Source organism: Mauremys mutica, chromosome 12, assembly GCF_020497125.1.
Source record: "Mauremys mutica isolate MM-2020 ecotype Southern chromosome 12, ASM2049712v1, whole genome shotgun sequence".
NCBI lineage: Eukaryota > Metazoa > Chordata > Testudines > Geoemydidae > Mauremys > Mauremys mutica.
The window spans coordinates 57,282,729-57,310,623 of NC_059083.1; the positions used below are offsets into that span (position 1 = coordinate 57,282,729).

A 27,895-nucleotide genomic window follows, 5' to 3' on the forward strand; every position below is an offset into this window, starting at 1 on the left:
TCACTCTTCTCCTTCAATCTTCTTGTGAACCTCGCGGCTCTTCACCCGGAGCTTATTGACCTGGGACTCCGCAATGTCAGCCCGCTCCTCAGCCTCTTCCAGCTCGTGCTGGATCTTGCGGAACTTGGTGAGGTTGACATTGGATAGTTCCTCCTGAGGATGGAGAGAGAGTTGTGAAAACCAAAAGGCTAACAGTTCCCCTTCTCCCACATGTGGGACATGATTCGATGCAATTCTTTGCCAAGGGGAAGGCCCAGACTCTGTCATCTACTGACCACTTCTTACCTCATCATTTTCTAATTTAGAAAATGTATTTAAAACTAATTGAAATACCTTTGCAAACATTTAAGAGTTATGTATCTTTAGCTGTGTATGCTCACGGATAATGCTGGAGTCTTTTGCATTTGCAAAATGACAGTAAACATATGATTGTTACAAAAAGTTTATCCTACAGTGGATGGGACAGTGAAGAAATCCAAATGACAGATGCCACAGCATTCTAGCTGATAAACATTTTAAGGGGAACATTTTAGATGAGCAGTATAAAAAATCTCCTATTTGCTAGATTTTTTTATTAGATTCACAAAAAATTACCTTTCATACAATTAGAATGTTTGCTCATGGTTTTGCAAGAAAAGGGCAATTGGTACTTTCTAGTGAGATGTATCTTACAAGGGAGAGGAAGACAGAACTGAATGAAAGGAACAGATCAATTGTGTTATATCAAAAGCACTATAAGCCCGTCACAAAAACCTCAAAAAAGTTTTAGTTCCTTAGTGCAAATCTATCTACCTGTGTGAAACAAACACACACACACACGGAGTTGCTCCTTATTTTTTGTGTATTGTTGCAGGGAAATCAAAAGTATTCTGATAGATAGTGGGGATTTAAATAATTAGAAGAGTTACTGGACAGGTGATTTACATTCTGGGAAAGATAAGAGGGAGTTTTATATTAAAAAGACTTTAATGGTATTTACTGTATGTAATTAATATTTGAGTAGGTAGTGTATACTGTAGTTCAGGTAGCTTCCATTCTAACCCCTTTCTCAGTTGCCCATAACTTTCTGTTACAAATTCTTTTCAAGAAATGTACAAGCACCCCTGAAAAACAGGAGGAGTGTAAATATTCCACCAGACTGATAGCACCATGCTAAAGAATGTACAAGAGTGGTAAACCGAACAGGTACAGGCCAAAGGATGTGCAAGCTCTGCTACACAAATCCTGATTTGTTCCAAGACTGAAGTACCTCAGCCATTGCCCCAGGGGAAGAAACGTTCTTTGATAAGGTGACAGCATTTTCTGGCTCTGGCAAAATTGCAAATTAAAGGTATTATTTATATCTGAATGAAATTGTGTTTACTGCAGTCTCCCAGATCCATTGTTCTGGGTTGGCACTGTGTTGTGGGAAGCCCTCTCCCAAGTATGTTGCTCTGAACCCGTCCAGGTGTCTACAAGGGATGTTACAATGGCCAACACAAACTAATTCTCTGTATACTTGAGCTGTTGTGCAAAAAACAACCATTAAGGCATCAAACAAATCCCAGGGGCTTAGATAGGCAGGCATATAGACAGACAATCAGTTGAAAACAACTTAATATAATTCTCCTCAAAGTAGCAGAATTTCTATCCCATCAGAGGATGAATATTTGCCCGCCTCAGAATGATACTTACAGCCTCCTCAGCTTGTCTCTTGTAAGCTTTCACTTTCAGTTGTAGTTTGTCTACCAGATCCTGGAGCCTGAAAACATTCTTGCGGTCTTCTTCAGTCTAAAAAGAGTTTGTAATGGAAGAGAGTCAATTCATTTCCTAATTATTTGTCTATTTCCTTCATATTATACAGTGAAAGCAATGTTCCATATAAAACATTTTGGTAAGTAGGACAAAAAGGTTATAACATGGATATTTTAATAGTCTTTCAAATGATTTCCTGGTGAACTCTTTGTTTTTCCATAGTATTATTATTAAAAGTATTGCTGTTTGAGAATGGCAATAAAAATTCTGCCTTGCAGGTTCAGGTACAAACAATTCATGCTCCCAGGAGAAGGATGTGACAGCACAAAGGGCCTCCCTCCTTACCCAGAGGTGAGCTGGAGCCGGTTCCCACCGGTTCGCAGGAACTGGTTGTTAAATTTAGAAGCCCTTTTAGAACCAGTTGTCCTGCGAGGGACAACCGGTTCGAAAAGGGCTTTTACATTTAACAAAAGCTCCAGCAGCTCCCTGCCCTTACCCCAGCCCCAGCTCACCTCAGTCCACCTCTGTCTCCTCCCCTGAACGCTCCCCTGGCTTCTACTCCCCATCCCCGGCTTCCCACGAATCAGCTGTTCACGCGGGAAGCCTGGGAGGGCTGAGAAGGAAGCAGCGGCTTCCCGCATGTGAGCTGGGGCAGGAGGGCGGGGACGCGAGGAGGGCTCCAGGTGCTGCACGGCTCCGGCCTGGCCCCCGACCCTGTCCCCATCCCCATCCTTGGGTGGAGCGGCTCTGGTCCGGCCCCCAGGCCCGGCCCTGACCGCAGCCAGCCGGGCAGCGCAGCTTCGGCCCAGCCCCGACCTCAGCCGGGCGGCACGGCTCCGGCTCTGGCCCTGGCTCCGGCCGAGCGGCTCCGGCCCCGGCCAAGCGGCCCAGACCGGCCCTGTCTGAGCGGCTCCAGCCTGTGGCCCTGGCCCAGCCCCCACCTCCAGGCAGCGTGGTACAGGGGACGGAAGCAGGGAGGGGGTGTTGGATAGAGGGAAGGGGAGTTGGAGGGGTGGATTAGTGTCGGGGCAGTCAGAGGGCAGGGAACCGGGGGATTGAATGGGGGCAAGGGTCCCAGGGGGCAGTCAGGAAGGAGCAGGGGTTGGATGGGGCGGTGGGGGGCAGTCAGGGGTAGGGATTCCAGGGGCAGTCAGGGGACAGAGAGAACGTGGGGGGTTGGATGGGGCACGACCCCTGTGGGGGTGAGGCATGACCCCCTTGTGGGGTACGGGGGAGGGAACCGGTTGTTAATATTTTGGCAGCTCATCACTGTCTTTACCTGATAGGTCAGTTCCTTTACTCTTCTCTCATACTTGCGCATACCCTTGATAGCATCAGCGCTGCGTTTCTGCTCATTGTCAACCTCACCTTCCAACTCACGCACCTGAAATGAGAAATGGATTGTTGAGTTTCACTGTGACTGGACATAGGAAATGCTCCTAAATGCATAAATATGGGGAATACGCACTCTGGCCTCCAGTTTCTGGATATGCTTCTTGCCACCCTTCAGTGCCAGCTGCTCTGCCTCATCCAGACGGAGCTGCAGGTCCTTCACCGTCTGGTCCAGGTTCTTCTTCATCCTCTCCAGGTGGGCGCTGGTGTCCTGCTCCTTCTTTAGTTCCTCCGCCATCATGGCCGCCTAGTGAATAAAGAAAAGAAACCGGTCCAGAAAACCAGCCATTTCAGGTGCAAACACGGCCATGTTCTCCAAAGAAAGGTGCCTTCAACTCACATCCGTGATTGCCTTCTTGGCCTTGTCTTCTGCATTACGTGCTTCCTGAATTGTCTCCTCCATTTCACTCTGGATTTGGGAAATGTCTGTTTCCAGCTTCTTCTTCGTGTTGATCAAGCTGGTGTTCTGTTTAACAACAACAGACAAGATGTTTTTACAGTTAGTCCCAAAATATTGACTCTGGAGCATGAACTGAATATTTGTATTTAATATACAGGTTACTATTAAAAGTTTGTAAAACTGAACTCTCCTCTAAATGAATTATCACTGCAGAACACTGGCAGATAGTCAGTGACGTGCTGTGAATATTTTGAGATAGGAGCTCTCAAAAACATTACCCCTCCCCACCCAGTTTGTGACAAACCCAGTATACCAAGGCTGTGTGCTTGCAGGAAGGACAGAAGTAGTGAGTGAATAAGGACTATATTAATACAAAGAAATATCTTTCTCATTCCCTTATTAAAGGTAGCAGTAAGGAGTACTTGGCAAACACAGAAAGCACCTCACGCACATGTTTGATATATATTACCGTGTACTGACAATTTAGTATAGCACACACTTCAATGTGTGTCATTACAAAAAGGTACAATGGGAAGATCATCTTTTAAGGTCTACTGGTGATATCATCCCTTGTGAAAATAGGTTGGAAATACCTGCCAGTTGGTGCAATCTGGTCAACTCCAAAAGCAAAATAATTGCTCTTTAGAAACACTTTCTGCGCCCCAAATATCATCTCTGGCAAAGATGATTTAACAGTATCTATTGACAGCAACTACGTCTGAGGCAGGAAACCCACCAGCTCTCCCTTCAGACTGGTTCCGAATGATACCAAAAGGCTACCGAGGTCCCTGATATCCCCTTCCATCACTCAACTTCAAGTATTGCTGTAATTCCCTCTGACCTTCACAACCCCCATGTAGCCTTCAACATGGAGTTGCAGTTTTCTGCTTCCATTTCAGCAATGGTCCATCCTACTGAATATTGCCACAATGCTCATTTCAGAAAAGGTCTTTACTGCTTCTTAACACTGCCTATCTCTGCTCTTTGGAGAATATGCTGTGAATATTTTAAGAGCTCTCACAGAAATTATCCCCATAGTCTGTGACAAACCCAATGTGCCAACTGTTGTAAATCTGGTCCTTTCCAAAACAAAACAATCACTGTGTAGAAATACTTCCTGAGCCCCAGGGGATGGCAGAGATGACTTAAAAGTATCCAATGCCAGAAACTGTATAAGAGGCAGGAAAGCCACTCCCAGAGCCTCTGAGACACTTGCCCTGCTCCATCACATCACTGCAATTATAACCTTCATCATCCTTGTGTCGCCTTCAACACAGCAACATGAGGAAAACCAAGGATGGCCTTGTAGCTTCTTGCTTTCTGTTTAACAAAGGTCTATCCTATGGACATTAGCATAAAGGCCATTTCAGGAACAAAAATCTTCTAAACACCTCCTAGCGCTGCTCTTTGGAGCAGGGAACATACACAGCAGTATCCTGCTTAGGGGGTTGTGGGATTTCTTTTCACACTAGACCCTAACCTGGGTGTGCAGGAGCTGCACTCGTTCACTTGCATCCAGAAGCTCCTGTTCAGCCACTTTCCTGGCCCTCTCTGTCTGTTCTAGAGCTGCCCTCAGCTCTTCAATTTCGGCCTGCATCAGGTTAGCTCTGCGCTCAACCATGGCCACCTGCTCCTTCAGGTCTTCTTGGCTTCGGAGAGCATCATCCAAGTGTATCTGGGTGTCCTGTAAAATGAGTGAGAGAAATTACCTGGAGGCACAGACTCCCTGACATGCTGAAAAGACCAGCTGAGCTATCGCACTAGGCATGTGTGGCTTACTGTACCTTGAGCACTCCTTGTGTGTTTCGCAGGTTCTTCTGTGCCTCTGCAGCCAGGCGGCTGGCATGGCTCAGCTGGATCTCCATTTCATTCAGATCCCCTTCCATCTTCTTCTTTAGCCTCAGGGCTTCGTTTCTGCTCCTGATCTCAGCATCCAGGGTGCTCTGCATGGACTCCACAACTCTGATATGGTTTCTCTTCAGCTGATCAATTTCCTCATCTTTCTCAGCAATCTTCCTGTCAATTTCAGACTTTACCTGGTTCAGCTCAAGTTGGATGCGGAGGATTTTGCCCTCTTCATGTTCAAGTGAAGCCTTAACAAGAACAAGTGAAGGGTCAATAAAGGGACAAAAATAGTTTTTTTCCTTACAAATATAGAGTCAAATACTCCCACAGAGTGGAATGTAGTGTTATGGGTAGTATGGGCACTGAGTACATAGCTTCCAGCACAGCATGTGCTGTCCTCCTATCCCTGTGAATTATCCCACCGTGTTACAATAGGATACAGCTCCAAGGTTTTCTGACTTTCTCTCTGTAAAGCAGTGACTAATGGCGTTTGTACCTCAGCTTCCTCCAGAGCAGCCTGGATTTCTGATTTCTCTTGCTCAATCTGCTTCTTCACTTTCTCCAGCTCATGCATGGCCTTTCCCCCCTCTGCAATCTGCTCCGTGAGGTCAGAAATCTCCTCTGTTGGGTTACAGACAAATAACGCAGTCAGACAAAGGGCCCAAAGAGAGAGAGAGGCTCCTTAGAAATGCCACCGGCACAGATAGATTCACTTTAGAGTGTTAACAAGCTTTCCAGAAGGCCCATGTTAGAGAAGAAATCCGGGGACTTACGCTGCAAGTTCTTGTTCTCACGCTTCAGAGTTTCAAGTTGATCCAAGGTTTCCTCATAAGCATTCTTCATCTTAAATAGCTCCGTGCTGAGAGAGCGAGACTCCTTCTGGGAAGCTTCCAGTTCAGCCTGCGTTTCCTCGTATTTCTGCTTCCATTCTGCCAGAACCTGAAGAACAACAAGACCTTAGTCTAAGCAACAGAGATGACTAGAGGATGCTCCATCCAACACCCACAAGGCTGAAATACCTTATCGAAATTCTTCTGCTTCTTATCCAGAGCTGCGCAGGCAGCATTAGATCTTTCCACATCAATCATCAGGTCCTCCACTTCATTCTGCAGCCTCTGCTTCGTCTTTTCAAGAGAAGCACATTTGGAATTCACAGCTTCGACATGTTCTTCAGCATCCTGCAGACGCTGGGCAAGCTTCTTCCTGGAAGATTGTAAATACAGCTCCCATTTAGTGAGCAATATGGGAAACAACTGTGTGCAGCTGCTCTGGGATTTGTGAGAATACAAGTCACCTCTTCTGGACTGTGACCCCAGTGCATACATAATATGTGCCCTCTCCTAATCTTGGAGACACTATTGCACTTGGACTTTCCCCCTATTGTTTCCCAGGAGATATATACACTTTAGTTTTTCTTTTTCTCTACCATACATCCCATCTGGGCCCCATATATTCCATGTTCTGGGCATATCGTTGGCCTCTTCCCATTTCCACATTACATTCTTGGTTTCTTCCAGTCCTTCCCCCATCCCAGCACATACTTGGCCTCTTCCAGTTCCTCTGTGCGCTGAATGGCATCCGTCTCATATTTGGTTCTCCACTGGGCAACTTCACTGTTGGCCTTGGACAGGGTGCGTTGCAGCTCACCCTTGGCTTCCTGCTCCTCCTCATATTGCTCCCGGAGCAGGTCGCAGTCATGGCGAGCAGACTGCAAGGCGTGGGCCAGTGCGTTCTTAGCCTGGAGATACAACAGTGTTAGTATAGTGTTGCTAAATATCCTGGGAATACTTCTGACAGTATCCTCCGTCTGTCGATGGAGTGGTAGAAACCCCATTGTATGGGGGCATTTAAAATTGATCCAGATAAATATCAATACACTGCAGGGAAATTACCTGCATTGTAAGGGGCTGTGCTAGGTGACTTAATAAGTCATTTCCCTGTCTAGTTTCCAAACTGGTATGATTTTATATGAGGTTAAAGCATCCTTTGTAGATGATGAATCAGGCATCAAATGAAACTTCCAACCTTCAGATGAAGACAATACTTTTGGAAAAATCCTCACCTTTATCTCCTCCTCTAGGTGCCTCTTCAGTTCCTCAATCTGTTGGGTAAAAGCCTGCTTGCCTCTTGAGAGCTGAGAAACTAATGTATCTTTTTCCTCTACCTGGCGTGAAAATTCACCTGAAAAGGACAAAGTGAAATAGGAGGGATTTAATGAGACTCAACTGAAAATTATGGAAGTAATGTTTTTTCGCAAATGAGACAAAATCATGTTAGATGTTAGAAACTCCTGTTACATCATCCAGTCTATCTCTCTGCCAATCTCTTGTTCCCTACAGTACATTTTCTAGTGGCTTTCTCTAGTCCACTTTTCTAGTCCCATATAATTTTATAGACTCATCACCTGTGGAAGTCTAGTACATCTCACTGTCAGGAAGGTTTTCCTAATATTGAGTCTAAATTTTCTTTTCTTAGTTTCATTCCAGTAATCCTACTTATACCCTGGGTGCATCATACTAAACATAGTCTTCCACCCTTCATATTTCCATTAAAATAAACTAAGTTATCACTTAGCCACACTGTATGTTGTTATCTAATTAAATCATTTCTCATTACTAGTTCCTTCATCCCCTTGGTCAGGGTTGGATTAAAGAATTTTGGAGCCTTGTGAACTGTGGAAATTGGAGGCTCCTTATCTTCCTTAAAACCCTAGACACAGCATGTGATATACAGTCTGTAAATATGGCAGCATGTCTCGGGTAGCTTGGCATTGTACCAAGACTCGAATGATCCAAATGTGTATATAAAGGGAGAGATATGGACAGCCTTCTGAGAATCAGGGAGAGAGCACCTGTATCCCAATCATTTTCCTCTTGCACCTATTGATTTCAGAGTAGGTCCATGGATTTGGTTTCAGGGCTCAGGGTGGAAGTTTTCAGCTCATTGTACAGCCACGCAAGTTTGCGCTCAGACTCCCAGTACTAAAATGAATGTCTGTGCCAGCCAAGCCCAATAACGTGGTAGCTTTGCAATGAGATTTGGTTGCTTTCTTTTACTCTTGACCATAAAGATGCCTTCACAACCTCAGGTCACCATAGGACTCAGCATTGTTATTTTCACGTATGGGACATCAGGAATAATAACTTATCCACCTTTCACTAGGGGTCTGTCTACACTGCAATGTAAGCCCAAGGTTAATAGAACTCAAGTTAGAAGACCTTGGGTTTGTTAACCTACAGTTTGAGCGTCTACACTCATTTGTAACCTCAGGTTAGGAACTGTTGAACCCGGGGTCCCAAACTGAGGCTCCAGTGTCTATGCTACATTATGCAGGACCGAGTTCAGCCACCCACATCCCAGACTTCTTAGCACCATCCCAAAATGTGGCCACTCTAGCCCTTTGTTCATGGTGCAGTGGAGGAAAACTTGATTGTCTGGAGGACAAAGAAAGTCAGCCTGTGGAGTTGTGCAGTACTTTTGGCAAACTCCCAGAGCACGAGTCCTGTGGAGCAGTGTCTACACTGCAAAGCAATAGGGCTTGGACCCTGGGTCCTGGCTTGACTCAGGCTTGGACCCCGGGGGGTCCTGAGACCCTGTGTCTGAACCCAGGGTTCGTGTGATTTGTGTGTAGTCAAAAAGGGGGTTAGGCTTAAGCTTGAACCTGGGCTTCCTTTCAGTGTAGACATACCCTGAGAGATCGGATCATGTCACCAGGACTTTCCCAAATAACCAGCTGAGATAACTATTCTAAACTGGTAGAGAAAGTTCAGAGAAGACTTAAAAAATTGAATATGAAATATATTAGTATTAATAGATCTAGAATATTTAATTTAAATATACATGGCTATTTATTAAAAATTTAATACCAACTCTGTTTCTTCTTTTGCTCTGGAAAACATTTGCAAAGTAAGATAATTGTTGGGATATATTTATGAAATGGGACTTAGAAATTAACATGACAGGGCCCAGTTGGCTCTCCAGCTACAGGGAGAAAGTTTCCGATGAAAGCAAAACTTGCCAGAGACCATACAAATCAGAAAAGAGGAAGTACATTAGCGCATTGGAACCCGAGTGAGCCTCCTGAAACCACAGATGCTTCTCCGCCTTTGAAAAACAGGGAGGGCTCAGAGAGGAACTTTGCCAGCTCCTCAGGCAAAGGGGTTCTGAGTCTCAGCTGGTTCCGGACACATGTTGGATCCAAATCAATACAAATAAGGGACTGACTCTAAGACACCAATTGTGGGATTGGGCGTCAGCTGCCAAGCACGCAAGGTGGTTCTTTTCCTCTGAGAAGAAGGGTGGACTTGAATACCAAGATGCCCAGCTCCCAGGACCCAAAGATGACAAAGAGGCAGAAGGAGACATGGACAAGCTGAAGCCCAAAAAGCGACCCGAGAAACCAGACTCCTCCCAGAAGCCCCCTCTGATCGCCATGGCATTCGGGAGAGCACTAAGAAGAGACCCAATGCTTAGGGCGCCAGACCTGCCAATTCATCTGCCTACGGTGCCAAACCTGGGTAGCCTGCAACCCCATGAAGCAGGTCACTATACCACTCACTGAAGTCTGGCCCAGTTGCCCCTGTCTCCCCCCGTCATGACAGCGGGGGCAGCCAGGCCAGATTTAATAGGACCCAAAGGGGATTGCCATCGCCGAGTGTCAGAAACACCGGCCACTGACCTCCAATCCCTGGACACACATGCCAGCCTGTCCCTCCTCTTTCTCAGATAGACACCCCATACCAGCCTGACCCCCCCACTTTTCTCCTCCCAGGCATCCCCCAATCAGCCTGATCCTCCTCTTCCCCGCCAGCCGGACCCTCCTCTTCCCCTTCAAGGTGCCCCCCACCATACCACCCTGACTTACCTAGCCCATGAGCCCCTAGACGCATCTCCTCCTAGAAGTCTCAAGCAGGTAGCTTACTCTACGCTCCCAGGAGCCCCTGCCACCCCACCTTGGTCCCTGCTCCTTATCCCTCCCGACTTGCAGAATAAAGAATGCAGTGCTTTAAGGCCTATGGACTCTAGACAATTAGCTTGGAATTGTGGGAATTTTTATTTCCTTGATGAGAGTCATGCCAAAAGAATCTGATATACTCAAAGGCCTTGCATGTAGTTAATAAAGGTCTACATCATGTATTGACATTAAAAAGTTGAAGCCTAAAATTATTTAAAAAAACCCTAAAGTAGAGTTCTAGCTCTGACGTGCAAAGGAACATCCAAATTAACCCTTTGCTGTAAAAATGGTCCCACAATGTTCAATACAGCGTGTTTAGAACCGCCCTGTTTTGTGACGTGATGCATTTGCCCATTCAGCACAAAACAGCACTGAGCTTCTTTGCTGTCATATTAGTTGGCAAATATAAATCTAGTCTGGGGTCCAGTGTGTCTCCCAGACCTCTCTCAATGTTCCTGTTTCTCAGAGTTCCCCCACCCATCAAGTACATGTACTTTGGTTCATTTCCCCATAAATCTTCTAGTTGTATCTTTCCAAAAAGCATCTTGTATTATTTTCCTGCTCATCTTCCTAATCTCTCTAGGTTCCTTTTTATTATATTTATCCTTGCTGGATTTTGCTACTCTCGCCATATAAGTATCCTCTGCAAATTTAATTAGTGTGTCATGACTTATGAGGAGAGGCTGAGGGAACTGAGATTGTTTAGCCTGCAGAAGAGAAGAATGAGGGGGGATTTGATAGCTGCTTTCAACTACCTGAAAGGGGGTTCCAAAGAGGATGGATCTAGTCTGTTCTCAGTGGTAGAAGATGACAGAACAAGGAGTAATGGTCTCAAGTTGCAGAGGGGGAGGTTTAGGTTGGACATTAGGAAAAACTTTTTCACTAGTAGGGTGGTGAAGAACTGGAATGGGTTACCTAGGGAGATGGTGGAATCTCCTTCCTTAGAGGTTTTTAAGGTCAGGCTTGACAAAGCCCTGGCTGGGATGATTTAGTTGGGTTTGGTCCTGCTTTGAGCAGGGGGTTGGACTAGATGACCTCCTGAGGTACCTTCCAACCCTGAGATTCTATGATTCTATGATTCCCCTCTCTTCCTTATTATTCTTAGCAGTAACGGCAGTAGCAATGCATTCGGTGATGTATTCAAAATAAAACAAAAATCTTTCAGTCTTTATTCTATTTGCATGAAGTATTCAAGAAGGAATTTCTACTTGGTAATGGTCTGATACATGGTAATCTAGAGTGTTTATAGGCATCACATAGAATGGCAGGTAGATTCTAAACCAGGGATGGGCAAACTATGGCCCGCGGGCCGGATCCGGCCCTTCAGGGCTTTGGATCCCTAAACCATAGAGAGATAAATTCACCATTGTCAGAAGTATCTCAATTCTCAGGCATAGACTGGTCAAATTTCTGCCTTGAAGCAAACACTTATAAGTGTCTTACCTGCTTCTGTCTGTAGACGAGCTCGTTGAGTGCTCAGGTCATTGATCAGGCGCTGGTGCTCCTCTTCCTTTGTCTTAATCTCACTAAGCTGATCTTCCAGAGTGCGGCAAATCTTCTCAAGGTTTGCCTGCAATATGTGAAATGGACAAAAGGAAAGAGGCTACACAACTGGCTCTGTTGTATTCTGAGATCACATGATCTGCAACGCTCCTGGACCACAAAATGCTAGCCAGCATTTAAGAGTGAAAACAGTTCTATAGTAAGGACTTACATCACTAAGGCTGCAGGATTTATAGAAGCTATGCCCCACAATACGTAGTAGTGTGTGATAATGTATTGTCATAAATCATTCAAATGTTCTCTCACTTGTTTAAATTAAGGCACAGATTGTTAGTTGAGATGCAGAGTCCTTGATTTTTATTTTAAATCATGATTTATTGCGTATTTATTATTCCCAAAACTCATCACTTTACAGTGATCAGAGGGAGGGAAGAGAGGGCAGAAGAGAAAAACAGGAAAGTTAAAACGAGTGATGTTAAGATAATTAATCTGTCAGAAGTTTTTAATGTTTTTCTTTTATTATTTAAATTTTAATCATTTAATTAAAGTTTCAGTGTAATAATAATTGTGAAGCTCTTTCCTGCTAACGTGGTACTAACCTGGGCTAATGAAGGTAGAGGCCTTTGGATTTCAAGTTTCTTTCCTATCAAAACATTGGCCATCGGCCTTAGACTCTATTCAATCCTGCATTTGATTCTTATCTTATAAACCAAAAGTACCCATTAGTTATCATTGTATTAATGCCAAAATTACTGAACACCAACTCGTAGTAATTCATGTACAGCTCTTACCCTTCTTTTAAACCCTGCTAACATGTAAATTTGATATAATTAAATATAAATCCTCTGCTCTTTTCATCTGCAATAACACTTAGGCCGAAGATAGCACATTCAATACACAGCTCTGTACCTTGGCTTTGGAGACAGTCTCCATGTTACTAGCCAGGTCATCAATCTCCATCTTCAGTTCACTCTTCTCCTTCTCCAGCTTCTGCTTGACTCGTTGCAGGTTGTCAATTTGCTCCCCAAGCTCTGCTGTGCTGTCCGCGTGCTTCTTCCGGAGGGCGGCGGCTGTAGCTTCATGCTGCAGAGTGGCCTCTTCAAGGTCTCGGCGCATTTTCTGGAATTCTGCCTCACGCTTCTTGTTCATCTCAATCTGAACCGCTGTGGCTCCACCAGCTTCTTCCAGACGCTCACTGATCTCCTCAAGTTCCCTGGAGAGATCACCCCGCTGCTTCTCTGCTTTAGCCCGAGAGGCACGTTCAGCCTCTATCTCCTCCTCCAGTTCCTCAATACGAGCCTAGAGAACAACAGGAAACACTAACACTGTGGCTTTGTTCTGGGGTCTATACCAGTATGGCTGTTGGCAGAGTTCTGCTGGCATAACACCGTAGAATAGATGCGGCCTACACTGAAAACAGGGGTTCTGGAGGCAAAGGAACATCACCTCCCTGAACTGGGGTAGCTACATCCAAATACCCATTGAGAGAAATGTGGGTCCCTGGTCACTGGGTCCACCTCTTTCCATTTCACTTTATTTACACAGATGTTAAAGATGTTTTGGGGGGTCCCCTGAGCTCAGGGCCCTGGTACAACTGTCCCTCCTTTCTCCCTCCTCTCATCTGCCTACATTGATGGAAGCTTTCTTCCACCAACACAGCTGGTGTGCATCTACACTGGGGCAAATCTATGTCAGTCAGGAATGTGGTTTTATCAAACCCCTGGCCGACATGACTATGTCAACCTAACTTAGACCAAGCCTAAGAAAGATGGCTTCCCTTTAACTAAACTTGTTCTGAAGGCTAGAAGAGAGAGAATTTATGACTAGCCTGTAACTCTTTGATCTTCTTCTGCAGCTGGATGGCCAGGACTTGCTCATCCTCTATTTTGCTTTGGAACTGACTGATTTCAAAGTCTTTCCTTTTCACATGCAAAAAAAAAAAAAAAAAAAAGGTTAGTGCTGGAACAAAATGTATCTGCAGGATACCCCCTGCAAACCATACCTACTTCTTCAGTTTTTCCTCCAGCTGCTGTTTATCATTTTCTAAATCCATTGTGGATTCCTGGGCCAGCTTCAAATCTCCTTCAAGTTTCCTCTTAGCTCTTTCAAGGTCCATGCGAAGCTTCTTCTCTTGCTCCAGCGACCCTTCAAGCTAAACAGAAAGAGGCCATAAATTCTCTGCTAACAAGAGCCTAACTTCACACTGGTTTTGTTCTCTCCATATGTTATTGTGCCTACATCATCCACTTGCTGCTCCAGCTTGGTTTTAGCTTTGCTCAGCGTGTTCACTTTGTCCTCTTCTGCCTGCAGGTCATCCAGGGTCTGCTGATGGGCCTCCTGGAGGGCTTTCTTTTCCTTTGTCAGTTTAGCGATGGTCTCATCCAGGACTGCCATCTCCTCCGTGAGGTTTTTCACCTGCAGAGTTGAACAGAGGTAGTTAAAGAAAATGGATACAAAATGTTATTGCTTGTGAACCAACAGTGTCATATTTTAAAATGTTCGTTAGAGATTCTGCCTTATACCTTGTTTTCTGTGGCATGTTTTTCCTTTTCAACCTTGGCCAGTGTTAACTCAAGGTCATCAATGTCTTTCTTCAGCTCTGAACACTCGTCCTCCAGTTTCCTCTTTTTGGCTGTCAGCTCAGCGTTCATCTCCTCCTCATCCTCTGCTCTTTCAGTCAGCTCCTTAATTTTAGCTTCAAGTTGGATTTTGGTTTTGATCAGCTGGTCACATCTCTCCTCAGCATCAGCCAAGCCATCAGATTCCTACAGTGAATCCATTATTAGGAACTTTTTTTAAAGGTTTCTTTTTCTTACTGATGTTTGTCTCATAATGACTTTTACTGCATCTTTTATAGCATGGAATAGGTATTTTATAGTTATGGTTCTGATGACACTTCCACTTATAGCTCATATTATCAGTCACTTAAAATTTTCTGGAAAAAAATAAGCATTTGGCCTGAAATTTCTCTAATTTCAACACAACTCAGAAATGAAAAACAAATATATTTCCAATATCTGGCCATAAATGAAGCATCTCTCACCTGTTCATATTTTTGGCACATATTTTTAGTGCTTAGGTACCTCAAGTATGGCTTGACTGAGAATATCAAATTTGTGGATAGATCCTGCAAATGGATCTCCTCACATGGAGCCCATGTCTTCCATATGACTCCACCCAGCTGGACTCTGCACCCACACAGAGCCCTCTGACATCAGTGGGGCACCCTGGAAGCAGATCTTTTTGCAGGGTCTAGCCTTGGCATCAATTGAGTGTTCAAATTGAGGCTTAGTCCTTCAGAAGCCTAGCTGAGAAACAGTGGCGTTAAGCCCATGCAAAATCATCTACTGAGTGATTTTTTTAAAGAAAAAAACTGAAATTTCCTTAACTTTTTATGCACATCCTGTAGCTCAGGCTCCAAAATTTTCTCTAAGAGTCATTATTTTCACAGGGCCAGATTAAGGCATAGGCACTATAAGCTTGTATGTAGGGCTTCAACTCTGGAGTCATGTGGCTGCAATAAAACCTCAACATGGGGCTATGAAGAACAGCTTGAAAATGTGAGCCAAGTGTAACTGATGCAGTGACAACTGCTTGAGTTTGCAGACAGCCTAAAACAATAGTTCTGAGAGGGTAGAATGGCCCCATTCGTCTCTTTGGGGTGTGAGCGCCAAGCCCTGCTGCTTTGATGGGGAACAGACACCACCCAAGCAGAGGACTGTGTGGGGCCAGAGTAGAAGAGTGCATGGATAGACACCCTGGACAGGTGCGTGTGCAGGAATAAAAATTTGACCCCCCCTTTAGGGGGCACATTCCGTGCTCCCCCCACTGCCCTGGGCCAGAGGAGCTCGCTATCCCCCCAGGGCAGCACTGGGGACCCTGTGCTCCTCCCTCCTACCCAGCCTGTGCTCCCACCACCACTGTCCAGGGGCCCTGTGCACTCCCCTTGACCGATCCCTTTCCTTGCCTGCCCACCCCAAGAGGCTCTGCTCACTGCCGCACTACTATTGGTTAAGAAGATTGTCACTCTGTATCATCTCAGTGCTAATTGGTGGAGGCAGAGAAGGGGGTGGGGTGAGTGAGCTCCAGAGAATGCCGGCTCCTGAAAGAGGGGATCTGGCTGCCCAGTGCTGCAGTAAAGAGCTCTGCATTGCGAGCAGCCCTCCAGTATGAAACTCAGAGGGCAGGTCCTAGCGTGACCAGACAACAAGTGTGAAAAATCGGGAAGGGGTGGGGGGGTAATAGGAGCCTATATAAGAACAAGACCCAAAAATCAGGATTGTCCCTTTAAAATCGGGACATCTGGTCACCCTATCAGGTCCCCACTCCACCCTGGGGGCTGAGGAGCTCGCTCTCCCTCCACGGCCCTGGGGCTGCCAGAGTTGTTTTGTCCCCCTGCCAATTACTAGGGGGCGTGCCCCTGCTTTTCTCCCCCTGCGCACACCCAGGCTCATAAAGCAAGTACTCAGGGTGCTGCCACCTCTACTTCTGTGGAGTGAGAGAGGGAACCCTACATCTCACACTGCTGCTCCAGAGGAGAGGAGGTCCTTTCTGCCTCTTCTTCTGGGAAAAGAGGATCTCGTACTGTGGCCACTGCTTCTCTGGGAAGTGAGGAGCCCTGCTGCCACTGCCATTTCAACTGTGTGTGTTGGAGGGGTCAGGGGACCACATCACAAGGCTGGGCTGTGCAGGTGGAGCCACAGATGGACCCTTGTCATGGTGTGTGTGAGGCTCCAGATTGCTTTAATCCAGCCTGGGATGGCAACATTGGTGGCATAATACATTTAAAGGGTACAGCAGATGTGTAAATTCATCAGGGCTTGTGAATACATTGGCATTGTCATGGTAAGTTGCCATGGGTGAGGCAGGAGTATTTAAAGAGCATAACTTTGCTTCTCCAAATTTGCTTGCTCTCACCTTGTTTTAGGGCACGACCTGTCATACGTGGCTGGGAGTATTGTTATTTATTTATACACCAATATTTTATATTTTAAACACTGGGAATATTTTATCTTGGCCAAACACTGATCCCAGTGCTATTAATGGGATGCTTCATGGGAAAGTTGCATTTGGAACTTTCAGCTTGGACCTTTCTACTGTGCAATAAGGGTCGAATGCACTGGTGATACTCACAGACTGCACTTGGAGCTGCAGGTCGTTTTTCTCTTGCAGCAGGGTCACCATTTTTTCCTCCAGTTCTTTCCTTTTTGCCTCAGACTTAGCAAGCTCTTCCTTCGTTTTCTCAAACTCTTCCTTCATGTTGGCCATCTCCTTCTCAGATTCAGCACTCTTCAGCAAGGGCTTGATCTTGAAGTACAGCTTCATCCAGGGCCAGTGCTTGACATTCATGAACGAGCGAACGTTGTATTGGATACAAAAGAGGGACTCTCTATAATGTAATCAGAATGTATGGTTAATGTTAAAGGCCAGATACTGCAATGTTACTAATTGTGAGCAGCACTGGGGCCACTCACATGAAAAAGCACTACTCTGAGGGTTACATCTTTGGACCTGCTTGAGCCTTAGAAAGTCTAGGGGCAGTAAAACTCCACTGTCGATCTCCTTAATGTGCATGTTGAACTAATGTCTGTTCTCTGTAGACTCACACTCACAAACCGGGATAAACTTTCACTCCCTCTTTACACATCACATCTGTAACTGACCCACTCCCTCTGATGAGTGTTTTGAAGTCTAAGGGACTCTGACTTGGTATAACTCACAGGTTGAGGATTTAGCATAAAAGTACCCAACTGGAAGGTGTAAGTTAAAGTTGGCCACCCTTAGTCTAACATGCACTTTATTACACCTTCTTCTTGCTCCTTGGTATACCAGTTATATCGATTTGCACTCCCAGATAGAGCTGGGCAAATAATTGATTTGTTGGTTCACTGGCAGTTCCGAAAAATAAAATAAAAAAAATCAGTTTGGGTTGAACCAAAACTAATGTTCAACCAAAACTACTGACAGGTATTCTGGGGCTCCTCCTCTGGTTGTTTTGTGAATGACACCTAAGTCCCCTTGTGAATCTTAATTGGACATTTTCTTGGGCCTAAATTACAAGCAAATTCATTAATGGTTTTGGTTGACCTAAAACCGCATTTTTCAGCAAATGAACTATTTGTCTGAAAATTTTCACCCAGCTCTATTCCCAAGCGCTCACACCTTGATACAGTGGATTAATGAGATCTAAGTTAGACTGAGTCCATCCTACAATTTTGTTCATTTCACCTCTTTGGGGTGACACAGACCTAGCAGATATACAGTACGTTGCTACCTTCTTTCCATCATTTTCTTGAACTCCACTCTCATCAGGAAGCCACGACACATGGCTTGTGTGCGGGTGATAAGCTGTGCCAGTTTATCATCTCTCATCTCCTCTAGAAGACCCAGAAGTCCTGCTTTGAAGAACACCTTGAAAAAGGGAATATTACAAAACATCATTTTCATTCTGGACAAAATACAGTTAGATGGTGTTTGAATCAAAGAGTGTTTGTACCTTGGTGTGACCAAATTTATACTGGGTCTGATCAATATCAATGGACCCAAGTAGTTTCTCAGAAGCCTTCTTGCTGTCCATGAACTGTCCTTCTGGAACAGCACTTGCATTTAAAATCCTATATCTGTGGGAGAAAACAAAATATGAAAAAGCTCACATTGCTCACAATTCTGGCCACACTGGCCATGTCTCTGCATTTGTCCTCCCATGAAGCACCTATTCTGAGGTCCCACAAACAGACCCATCATGAAACTCAGCTTTATGGTATTTAAAGGGCTACATAGTCACCTGGCATGGCCACTCCACTGCTCACCCAGCCTCTTTCCCTCCCCCCACATAAGAAAAGTGTGGCATTTTTGCTTTCTTTTTGGACTACACCAGTTTGGTTCTAAATTTCTTCTATATACACAGCATGTGCTGGGCGCTGGAGTGACTACAATAGTTAAAGCAGTTAGAAAATGCAAGCTACTCAACAGACAGCGAATGGAACAGGAATTAGAGGACTCTGACCTCTGTTTAAAGTCTGCATAAATGATTCTGCTGGGGAATCCTTTCCTGCAAATTCTGATCCCTTCCAGCACGCCGTTACACCTTAGCTGGTGTAGTACGAGTTCATGTTCCATGGCACCTTAACAAATCACAGCATGAATTAGTACCTTATTGTGCAGCCCAGAAGGAATGGCTGCATCTCACTGAGATTTCTGTACACTGACACTTCTTACCGGGTGTCTTTGTTTCATTGGGAATGAGGCACCGCACAAAGTGAGGATGAGTGCTTCTCAGATTGCTCATCAGTTTGTTTAAATTCTCCTGTGAAACCATAAGCAAAGATTTAGGTTAACCAATATTACTCCTATGCAGATGTATGCAGATCTATTCATGGATAGATACAGTGAAATGTTTATAATGGGATCATGATTTGTAGCAAACTGTTGACCAGTGTTTGAAATTCAGACAAATGAGCTGTCAGGTCTTACCAGCTGGAGCCATTCTAATCTATGCCTCCCTCCTTCTTGTAATTTTGAAACTTGTTAATAAATTGAAATTAAATAATTACAAATAGTATAATTGAGCCTATGAGAAATGGCCATTATGACTGGCAGAAGAGCCATTGGAGTTGCTGAAACATAAGGCATCTTTCAAAAATCTGGGACAAACATCAGAAGTTTATTCTAAACTTAAAATTTAATGGACTGTATGTCAGGATAAAACACAGGCCTGAACGCAGACTCTCCATGCCCTCCACCTTGTCTAGTCATCGACATCTGAACAAAGTAAGTGCGAGATGGGTGTCAGGCACTGCCATTCATGGGACAGACGGAGGGAGGAATTCTGATTTGGGAGCGTTGTACACCGTTTGCACTTCTTTGCACCAGTGAAAGTGACACCCAAGGTGTCAGGCAAGGGAGAATCAGGACACTTAAGAGCAGGGGTGGCCAACCTGTGGCTCCGGAACCACATGCGGCTCTTCAGAAGTTAATATGCGGCTTCTTGTATAGGCACCAACTCTGGGGCTGGAGCTACAGGCACCAACTTTCCAATGTGCCGGGTGTAGGGTGACCAGACAGCAAATGTGAAAAATCGGGAGGAGAGTGGGGGGTAATAGGAGCCTATATAAGAAAAAGACCCAAAAATCGGGACTGTCCCTATAAAATCGGGACATCTGGTCACCCTAGCCGGGTGGTGCTCACTGCTCATCCCCTGGCTCTGCCACAGGCCCTGTCCCTCTCCACCCCTTCCTGCCCCCTCCCCAGAGCCTGCAGTGCCCTCGCTCCTCCCCCCAGAGCCTCCTGCACGCTACAAAACAGATGATCAGGAGGTGCGGGGAGGGAGCGGGAGGCGCTGATCAGTGAAGCTGCTGGTGGATGGGAGGCGCTGGGAGCAGGATGGGGGAGCTGATGGGGGGCTGCTGACGTATTACTGTGGCTCTTTGGCAATGTACATTAGTAAATTCTGGCTCCTTCTCAGGCTCAGGTTGGCCACCCCCGCTTAAGAGGATGAGAAAGGAAGGGGGTGAAAGGCAGAAGGGAAGTGAGACACATGTGACACACTCATAACTTTGTCATCTCTTCAGTTATAATCAGAGACATGAAGGGCGCCTACAGACCCGACCCCATTGCAACATGTGGGGGGGGGGGGCGGAAGCTGCATAATTTATGGCCTTGAATCAATTTCCTCTGAAAGGGTAAGTAGAAGGAAGGAACACGTTAAGCCCCATATCAGAGGATGATTTTGTTTTATATCATTTTTTACATCATCCAGAGGAGACAGTGACTCTGGCCCTTATTCTCATGTTGTTAATTAGCCAAAACTCCTAGTGACCTGCCTGGAAGTTTTGTTTGATTGAGGATTACAGCCTTTGCTTTTTATGAGCAAGGAGGCTTGTGCACGTCAGAACTAACTGGAAATCAGGCTATGCAGAATTAAAGGGGGTCTTCTTTCCTCCTTCACATAGAAAAGAGATTTATAGTAACCACTGTACTGTACCCTGAAAAGAGCAGAGACGGTCTGGAAAGAAGAACCCTTCTTCTTGCCTCCCTTCTTGCCACCACCACCACTCTCTGAATAATACAAGAAAAGGATGCAATTAAAATGTAAGGATCTCATGAAGATGAACATTTTGCATCATTTTTAATTCTATAGGAGCCATCTGCTGTGTGTCAGAGAAAATACTGATTTCACAGAAATTACCTGCATCTCCACCATACGCGGCAAAGAGCAAAGCCAGTGTTTTCAGTGACGATTTCTGGTACAGCCCAATGACAGTTTCATTCAGGGGATCCTTGTTCTTCTCGAGCCAGCCAGTGATGTTGTAGTCCACAGTGCCAGCATAGTGCACCAGGGCAAAGTGGGCCTCAGCCTTTCCTTTGGCAGGCTTGGGCTTCTGAAAGTTGTTGGACTTGCCAAGATGCTGGTCATAGAGCTTGTTTTTGAAAGATACATCAGTTGCCTTGGGGAACATGCACTCCTCTTCCAGGATGGAGAAAATACCCATTGGCTGAAAGAAACATCAACAGATGAGAGGAAATAGAGATATTACAAATCAGCCTCCTAGACAATGTGAGCGTCTCTTGGTTGTGTTCAGGAGGGATATTGTGTCAGGGAACATGCCTTCAACAAGATGAAATCTGGCTAACCTACCTATGGTATCTGTCTGTAGGTTTGAAAATAATAAAGATATAGTTCATGGAAAATCACCTTGCGTGTGCTAGACAGATTTTCTGTGTGCTAGAGAACCAAAGTGAATGAAACAGGAATCACTCTAAACCTGCTATGTCTAGGTGTGAGGCCATGCAGTTCTTTAGAGGGCCTTCAAATAGTGACTGTGTCTCAGGAACTGAAAAGAGGCTCCAAAACTTATACTCTCCTCTTCTTTGTGGAAGTGAGCAGAGACGGGGACTGTTGCCATAGAGTTATGTGTGGCTGCCTTGTGACCCTATCCCAAAGTTATGGATTGAGACCTTTTCACAACCAATGTCCAGTATATTTATTTAATTATTCAGCGTATAGTAAATCATTTACATGCATTTATTAATTATCTTAAGTATAGCAAAATCCTTTAGAAGCTAAAGAACCCTTGAGCACATAAAGAATAAGAACCTTCTCAATGAGCTCAATGCAGGCAGCCAAGTCCATCCCAAAGTCAATGAACTCCCATTCGATTCCCTCCTTCTTGTACTCCTCCTGCTCCAGCACGAACATGTGGTGGTTGAAAAACTGTTGCAGTTTCTCATTGGTGAAGTTGATGCACAGCTGCTCCAGGCTGTTGTACTACACAAAGGCAAAAAGAAGATCTCTATCTGTAAAATTCTGGGCACACCTGATATACCTAATAATGACTCTTCTTTCAACTCATCATGTCTGTGTAACTAACCTGGGCTTCAATGGAATTCTGAGTTCTCTTCCCTAAAACTAGCCAGATGTTTTGGGATTCAACCCTCAGCTCTGCATAGACATTTCTGCAGTGTACAGCCCAAGCTTGGCTAGCTATTTTTGTGCTCTGGGGACCAAGCCTACTCGGGCATTTTTAAGCTCTTGGTCCTGATCAGATATTAGGATCTGGGCCTTCCCAGCTCCTTCTGAGCTCTCAGTCCTCTGGCCTACCCAGACATTTCCAGATACTCAGCTGCAAGCCTGCCTGGGAGTTAGTGAGCTGCCCTCTAGGTGTCATGAACACCTACAATAATTTGCATTAGGTGCAGGATAATTTCTTTGCTATTAGGCACCACCTGTTAACAATTTGAAGGCACTTTCAGTGTAGTTGCCATTTCTGCATGTACCACACAAAATCTATCCAAAAATTAAATCACTGGGGGGTCATACTACTGTGGGGGAAGATCAAGAGACACCTGTTTCTGCAGAAAAGTCAGGCTTTTACAGGAAATTATTTAAATAAAAAAATTGTTAAAAAATAGCCCTCAAAGTTCTCAGAACCCCTGAGCATCCCCTCCAAGAACCTGCTGTAAAATCTCTGCTCCTTACATCAAAGATCTCAAAGCCAGCAATGTCCAGGACACCAATGAAGTACTGTCTGGGCTGCTTGGTATCCAGCTGCTGGTTGATACGAATGACCATCCACAGGAACATTTTCTCAAAGACCGCCTTTGCCAGAGCACCCACCGAATTGTGCACCTACAGCAGTTGGAGAAGGACTGGTGTTACCATACCAAGCAGAGGAAGAAACCTGGGTGTGTTAATTCAAACCAGGAGTTCTAGATCACCAATTGTTACCTGCTGCACGGTTTGACCTTTGGTCACATATTCATTCCCAACCTTGACTCGGGGGTAACACAGGGCTTTGAGCAGGTCAGCTGAGTTCAGACCCATCAGGTAGGCTGCTTTGTCAGCCACTAAACAAAGAGTGAGAGGAACGAACTAGTAGCTCAAAGATAGACTTTGGTGTCTTTTATAATGACTAGAAAAGAGCAATGAGATCTGTTTGTGTTTCACCAGCTACCACATCTATTAAAAACTCCAGTAATTATGGAGTTTAGAGCTTCCTTTATTTCTTACTGAAATGTTTTGCATTTGATTCAGAGGGTCTGTACATCAAGTGATTGAAAGAATTTGTCAAAAAAAATATCCCATATGGTCTGAATAAAAAAATGTTAAAGGAGAAAGAAGCAGATGACTAGCCAGAATGGAAAGATGGCTTTGAAGTTCTTTCTTTGCCACTTTACTGTGCAGCCTGTCTAGAGATTCTGATTTCTGAATGATCAGAATAAAGGACTCAGGTTAGTGGCCATATACCATTCTGTGCAATCCAACTGACTTCAACAGGATTACAGAGGGATGCATTTCAGTGCAGAAACAAATGAGAAAGTCTCTCTTCAGTTTCAAACCGTGGCCCAAATTGTGTCCACAGAATGAACATAGACAGGAGCCTTCTGGGACACAATGGAACTTCATGACGTTTAACTAGTATAAATACCCACTCCTGGCCCTCTTCTGCCATCACATCCCCACTGCCTGTCTCATCTCATAGCATGATCCACAAGCTGGTTTGGCAATAAAACACCTACATGGCCCTTTTCATGTGCAAAGCTAAGCTGCTTTACAAAGATGGCCATTTTAAGATTACACCTTATGTGTCATTTACACCTATGTGTAGTAGGTATGTTATAGTAGGTATGATATAACTTAGATCAGCCCTTATAGCCACCTCCCTCATGAGTTAAGTTGTGCCAACACCCAGATCAGCACAAGTGATGATTTAGGCTTCAGTTTTTACTTGTATTATTGAGCGTTTAGCTCAGATTCTGCTACTACCTTCTGTGCCATCCGGCTCCGCCTGCTCCTCGCGTTGCTTCTGCTTAAACTTCATGTTCCCATAGTGCATGACTGCCCCCGTCAGCTTGTATATGGCCATTTTTTCATCAGAACTGAAGCCCAGAATGTCAATGGCGCTCTGTCGACAGAATCATTAAAGGAAAGATCTACCACCTAGGTGATTTAGGAGCCAAAGCCCCATTGACTTAAAATGGGATTTCAGCTCTTAAAGCACTCAGACATTTTACTCCTTCTCTGATATAGTTAATAGTCCCTGTGCTAATTTATGTGTGTTACTCACATCTGTGGCCATGAGTTCTTCCTGGTCATCGATGCTGGCTACAGTGATCTCACCTTGACTCACAAACGGGAAGTCATATGGGTTGGTGGTAATCAGAAGCATCTCTGAAAACAAGAATAGATCCCAATTTTTACCTGCTGCAGTTTGGTCTTTGGTCACGTATTTATTCCAGACTTTGCCTCAGGGTAACACAGGGTTTTAATGGTATGTCAACATTCCATTGCAAACCCAGCTCAGTGGGCCCCATGCATACAGACTCAGTGTTTCCAAGCTTACACATGTGCATCATGCTGCATAGTAAACCCAGGTTTACAATTGAAGGACCTGGTTCTCAGAACCATGCTGATGCGTCCATACTGCTCGCAGACTCCAATCAGACTTTCTGCTTCTGGGGATCCAGGCGTATGCTGTGTCCACACTGCGAAATGACGGAGTTTGGACCGACCCCAAAACAGGATTTGGGGTTGGACCTCCCATGCCACATGCGTCCTAGGACTTAGTGACCCAAGTCAGATAGATTTGAGTGTGAACTGTAGAGGAGGGGTTGGACTCAAACCTGAGTCTGAGCCTGGGTTTCCAATGCAGTGCAGACATGCCCATAATTGCCCATGTAACAAAGCTCATCAGTTGGTGTTACTCAGTGACCAGTTCCGCCAAAAGAGTGAAAATGTTTCTTACCAATTAGTTCTGGCTTCTTGTTGGACATGATCTGATAAAATATGTGGTAGCTTCTTTCCGCCTTGAGCTGAAAAGTGACTCTAGATTTCTCCAGCAGATCTTGCAAGGCAGGTAAAGTACAATTAGTGACAAGAAAACACAATGAGAAAGAAAGAGAGACAGAGAATTGTGACCCATAAAGGGAGGTCCCTTACATGTTTCAATGTCAGCAGAAGCCAGTTTCCCTGTGGTACCAAAGTGGATTCTGATGAATTTACCCTTTAAAGGAAAAAAGTCATTTCATTTAAAACCCTCACAGGCAGACTCCAAAAGTGGGATTTGCAAAGCTGCCCTGGGGGTCCCTTCAGCAGGCTTGAAAACTCAGCCAAGATTTGTATTATCACAGTCTAATGATAGGGAAATATATGGTCCATCATTGCACTTGTGACTAGGAGCAATTTTGGCAAAAAGACTTACAAAACGAGAGGAGTTGTCATTCCTCACAGTCTTGGCATTCCCAAAGGCCTCCAGCAGGGGGTTGGCGCTGATGATTTGATCTTCAAGGGTCCCCTACAAAGTAACAATTATCATCAAATTAAGGTTGTTTTAAATGACGTGGTAGTTTCAGAATGGAACATTTAATCCCATCTCTAGTGACCAACTCACGTGCATTTTGCCTGGCTCTTCCTTCTTCTTCTCCCCAGAAACTGCAATTGTTGCAAAGTACTGGATGACACGCTTGGTGTTCACAGTCTTTCCAGCACCGGATTCTCCGCTGCAAATCAAACAGAGAAGCAGAGAACACATAACCAAAGAGTTTCTTCCTGCAGCGCACAGCAAAGCCAACAAAAACCGGAGCAGGGAAATATACATACGTGATGAGGATCGACTGATTCTCCCGATCTGTGAAAGAGACAGAACCAAAGAGACTTTTGAAAGAGTTACTGAGTAACATTGAACTCACTGAAAACGGAGTGAAACAAATAAGTGCTGGGATTTGCAAAGGGGCCTCAGGACATCAGGCAACTAACTCAAAGTCCATAGGAATTGGGCATCCAACTCCCTTAGGCCTCTTTGAAAATCCTGGCCATAATAAATAATAACTATACGCTCATGCAGCTCAATAGAGCCATACCCACTTCCCTTTCACAGAATTCCCTCTTACAGAAATCTGATGAAGCTACTTATCTCTCTGGACAGCAAAGGGTTATACAGAATAATGACTTGATCCTCAATTTATAACCATCTGCATAGCATCAGTGCAAGAAGAGTGCAAAGTGTGTGCGAATTACTGTGCAAGGTGTAGGGGAGTGGAGAATTATGATGCACCACTTTGCACAAGTGTAAATGACACATAAGATGCAAAGTCAGGAAGAATCAGGCTTCCTGAGAACAGAGCGTCATGATTTTTGACAGTTCTTCTTTGGGCCCAGTTAGAGCCAAAATGTTCAGAAGCAGATATGGACATTCTGTACTTTTTCCATTAACCACATGCTTGTGAACTTCCAAAAAGGTTTGCTTTGGGTTTGCTTCAAGAGCTGGGCTAATGTTTGGGTCAGGCTCAGTTTGTCTTTGAACAAATTCATGTTTGCACTTTGCTAGTTCTGAATGTTTTTGGTGTCGTTAGCTGCATGTCATATTTCCCGGAAAGAAGATTGTGATTCCTCATAAGAAATTTTCATTCTGTAATCGCTTTTCAGGAGTTGAGCCACTCACCAGTTAACATGAACTGATAGGCGTTGTCAGAGATGGAGAAGATGTGGGGAGGGGCCTCTTGACGCTTTTTGCCCCTGTAGGCAGTCACAACTTCTGGGTTGTACACAGGCAGCCACTTGTAGGGGTTGACAGTGACACAGAAGAGACCTGAGTAGGTCTGAAAGAAAGGGAGATAGCCTGGTTGGCTTCCACAGTGATTTAGCTGTTAGTTTGGAAATCCAGGAAAGACTTCGTCCTTTACTTACATAGATCATCCAGGCTGCGTAACGCTCTTTGAGGTTATACAGGACGCCAGGTTCATGGAGATGGGTCATCATCGCCATGTCCTCAATTTTATCATATTTGGGAGGGTTCATGGAGAAGACTTGATCTTCCTTAACAGTCAAAGTCTGGAGGGAAAGAAGAGACCCATTTCTATCAGCTAAGAACAGAGGAGGAACAAAATGCTGTTCCTTACTCCTTGTTTTTACTCACTTCTCCTTTTTCAGACTTGACTGTGACCTTCCCACCTTCCCTGCTCTGGATTACGCTTTTCACATAGGATTCCTTGGGATGCACCACAAAGACCGAATTCTTAGCATCAAAAGGCTTGTTCTGGTCCTCAATTCTCTCCTTCTCTGTCTTTCGGAGGAAAGGAGCTGCTGCCCCAAAAATGGCCATCTCAGCATCCGACGACATGGCTGCGGTTTATCTAGGGCAGCTCAGCAGTGAGCTCTGATGAGGAGAAAATGTGTGACATTGATTCACATGCTGTTTATTTAGAATACTCTGCCATGTCAGTTTCTTACACTTGTTTAACTGGCCACGTCACTCCCAACTGCCCCTCCTGAGATCTGGGTGAGAGGCTTTCTCAGCCATTTAGATCCAGACACTAATTTTGGGCCTCTGTTATCACACACATGAGGGACCAGGAAGACCCAAAAACATACCAGGAATTTTGAAAGCCCTGTTAGGTCCTCTTTCCTGAGTACATATTAGACTGTGGCCTTGGCTACACTTGAGAGTAACAGCACTGTTGGTGGCTTTATAGCACTGTAACTCACTCCCCGTCCACACTGACAAGGCACATACAGTGCTGTATCTCCCTCGCTACAGCACTGCTTGTACTCCACCTCCATGAGAGGAATA

General features: G+C 44.9%; 1 protein-coding gene across 2 annotated transcripts; it reads right to left on the reverse strand.

The window, feature by feature from the left end:
* On the reverse strand, positions 1-27,445 carry LOC123344833 (myosin-1B). 2 transcript variants are annotated; one of them, XM_044981312.1, is made up of 38 exons: positions 27,242-27,445; positions 27,013-27,156; positions 26,768-26,924; positions 25,927-25,954; positions 25,718-25,826; positions 25,529-25,621; positions 25,267-25,330; positions 25,073-25,171; positions 24,395-24,498; positions 24,094-24,232; positions 23,056-23,174; positions 22,807-22,956; positions 21,925-22,095; positions 21,016-21,322; positions 20,812-20,885; positions 19,047-19,134; positions 18,835-18,952; positions 18,325-18,448; positions 18,103-18,239; positions 16,962-17,217; positions 14,351-14,593; positions 14,067-14,243; positions 13,835-13,980; positions 13,657-13,747; positions 12,738-13,127; positions 11,769-11,895; positions 7,434-7,552; positions 6,913-7,109; positions 6,391-6,574; positions 6,145-6,310; positions 5,868-5,992; positions 5,311-5,619; positions 5,007-5,210; positions 3,467-3,592; positions 3,203-3,373; positions 3,014-3,118; positions 1,675-1,770; positions 1-153 (listed from the first exon to the last, which is right to left on the reverse strand). In XM_044981312.1, exons 1-38 carry the CDS (start codon positions 27,443-27,445, stop codon positions 1-3), a joined length of 5,814 nt encoding a protein of 1,937 aa, XP_044837247.1. The 2 variants fall into 2 exon arrangements, with proteins under 2 accessions (XP_044837247.1, XP_044837246.1); XM_044981311.1 differs by having other exon boundaries at positions 20,998-21,322; positions 25,688-25,826.
* Between the last annotated feature and the right edge of the window lie 450 nt (positions 27,446-27,895).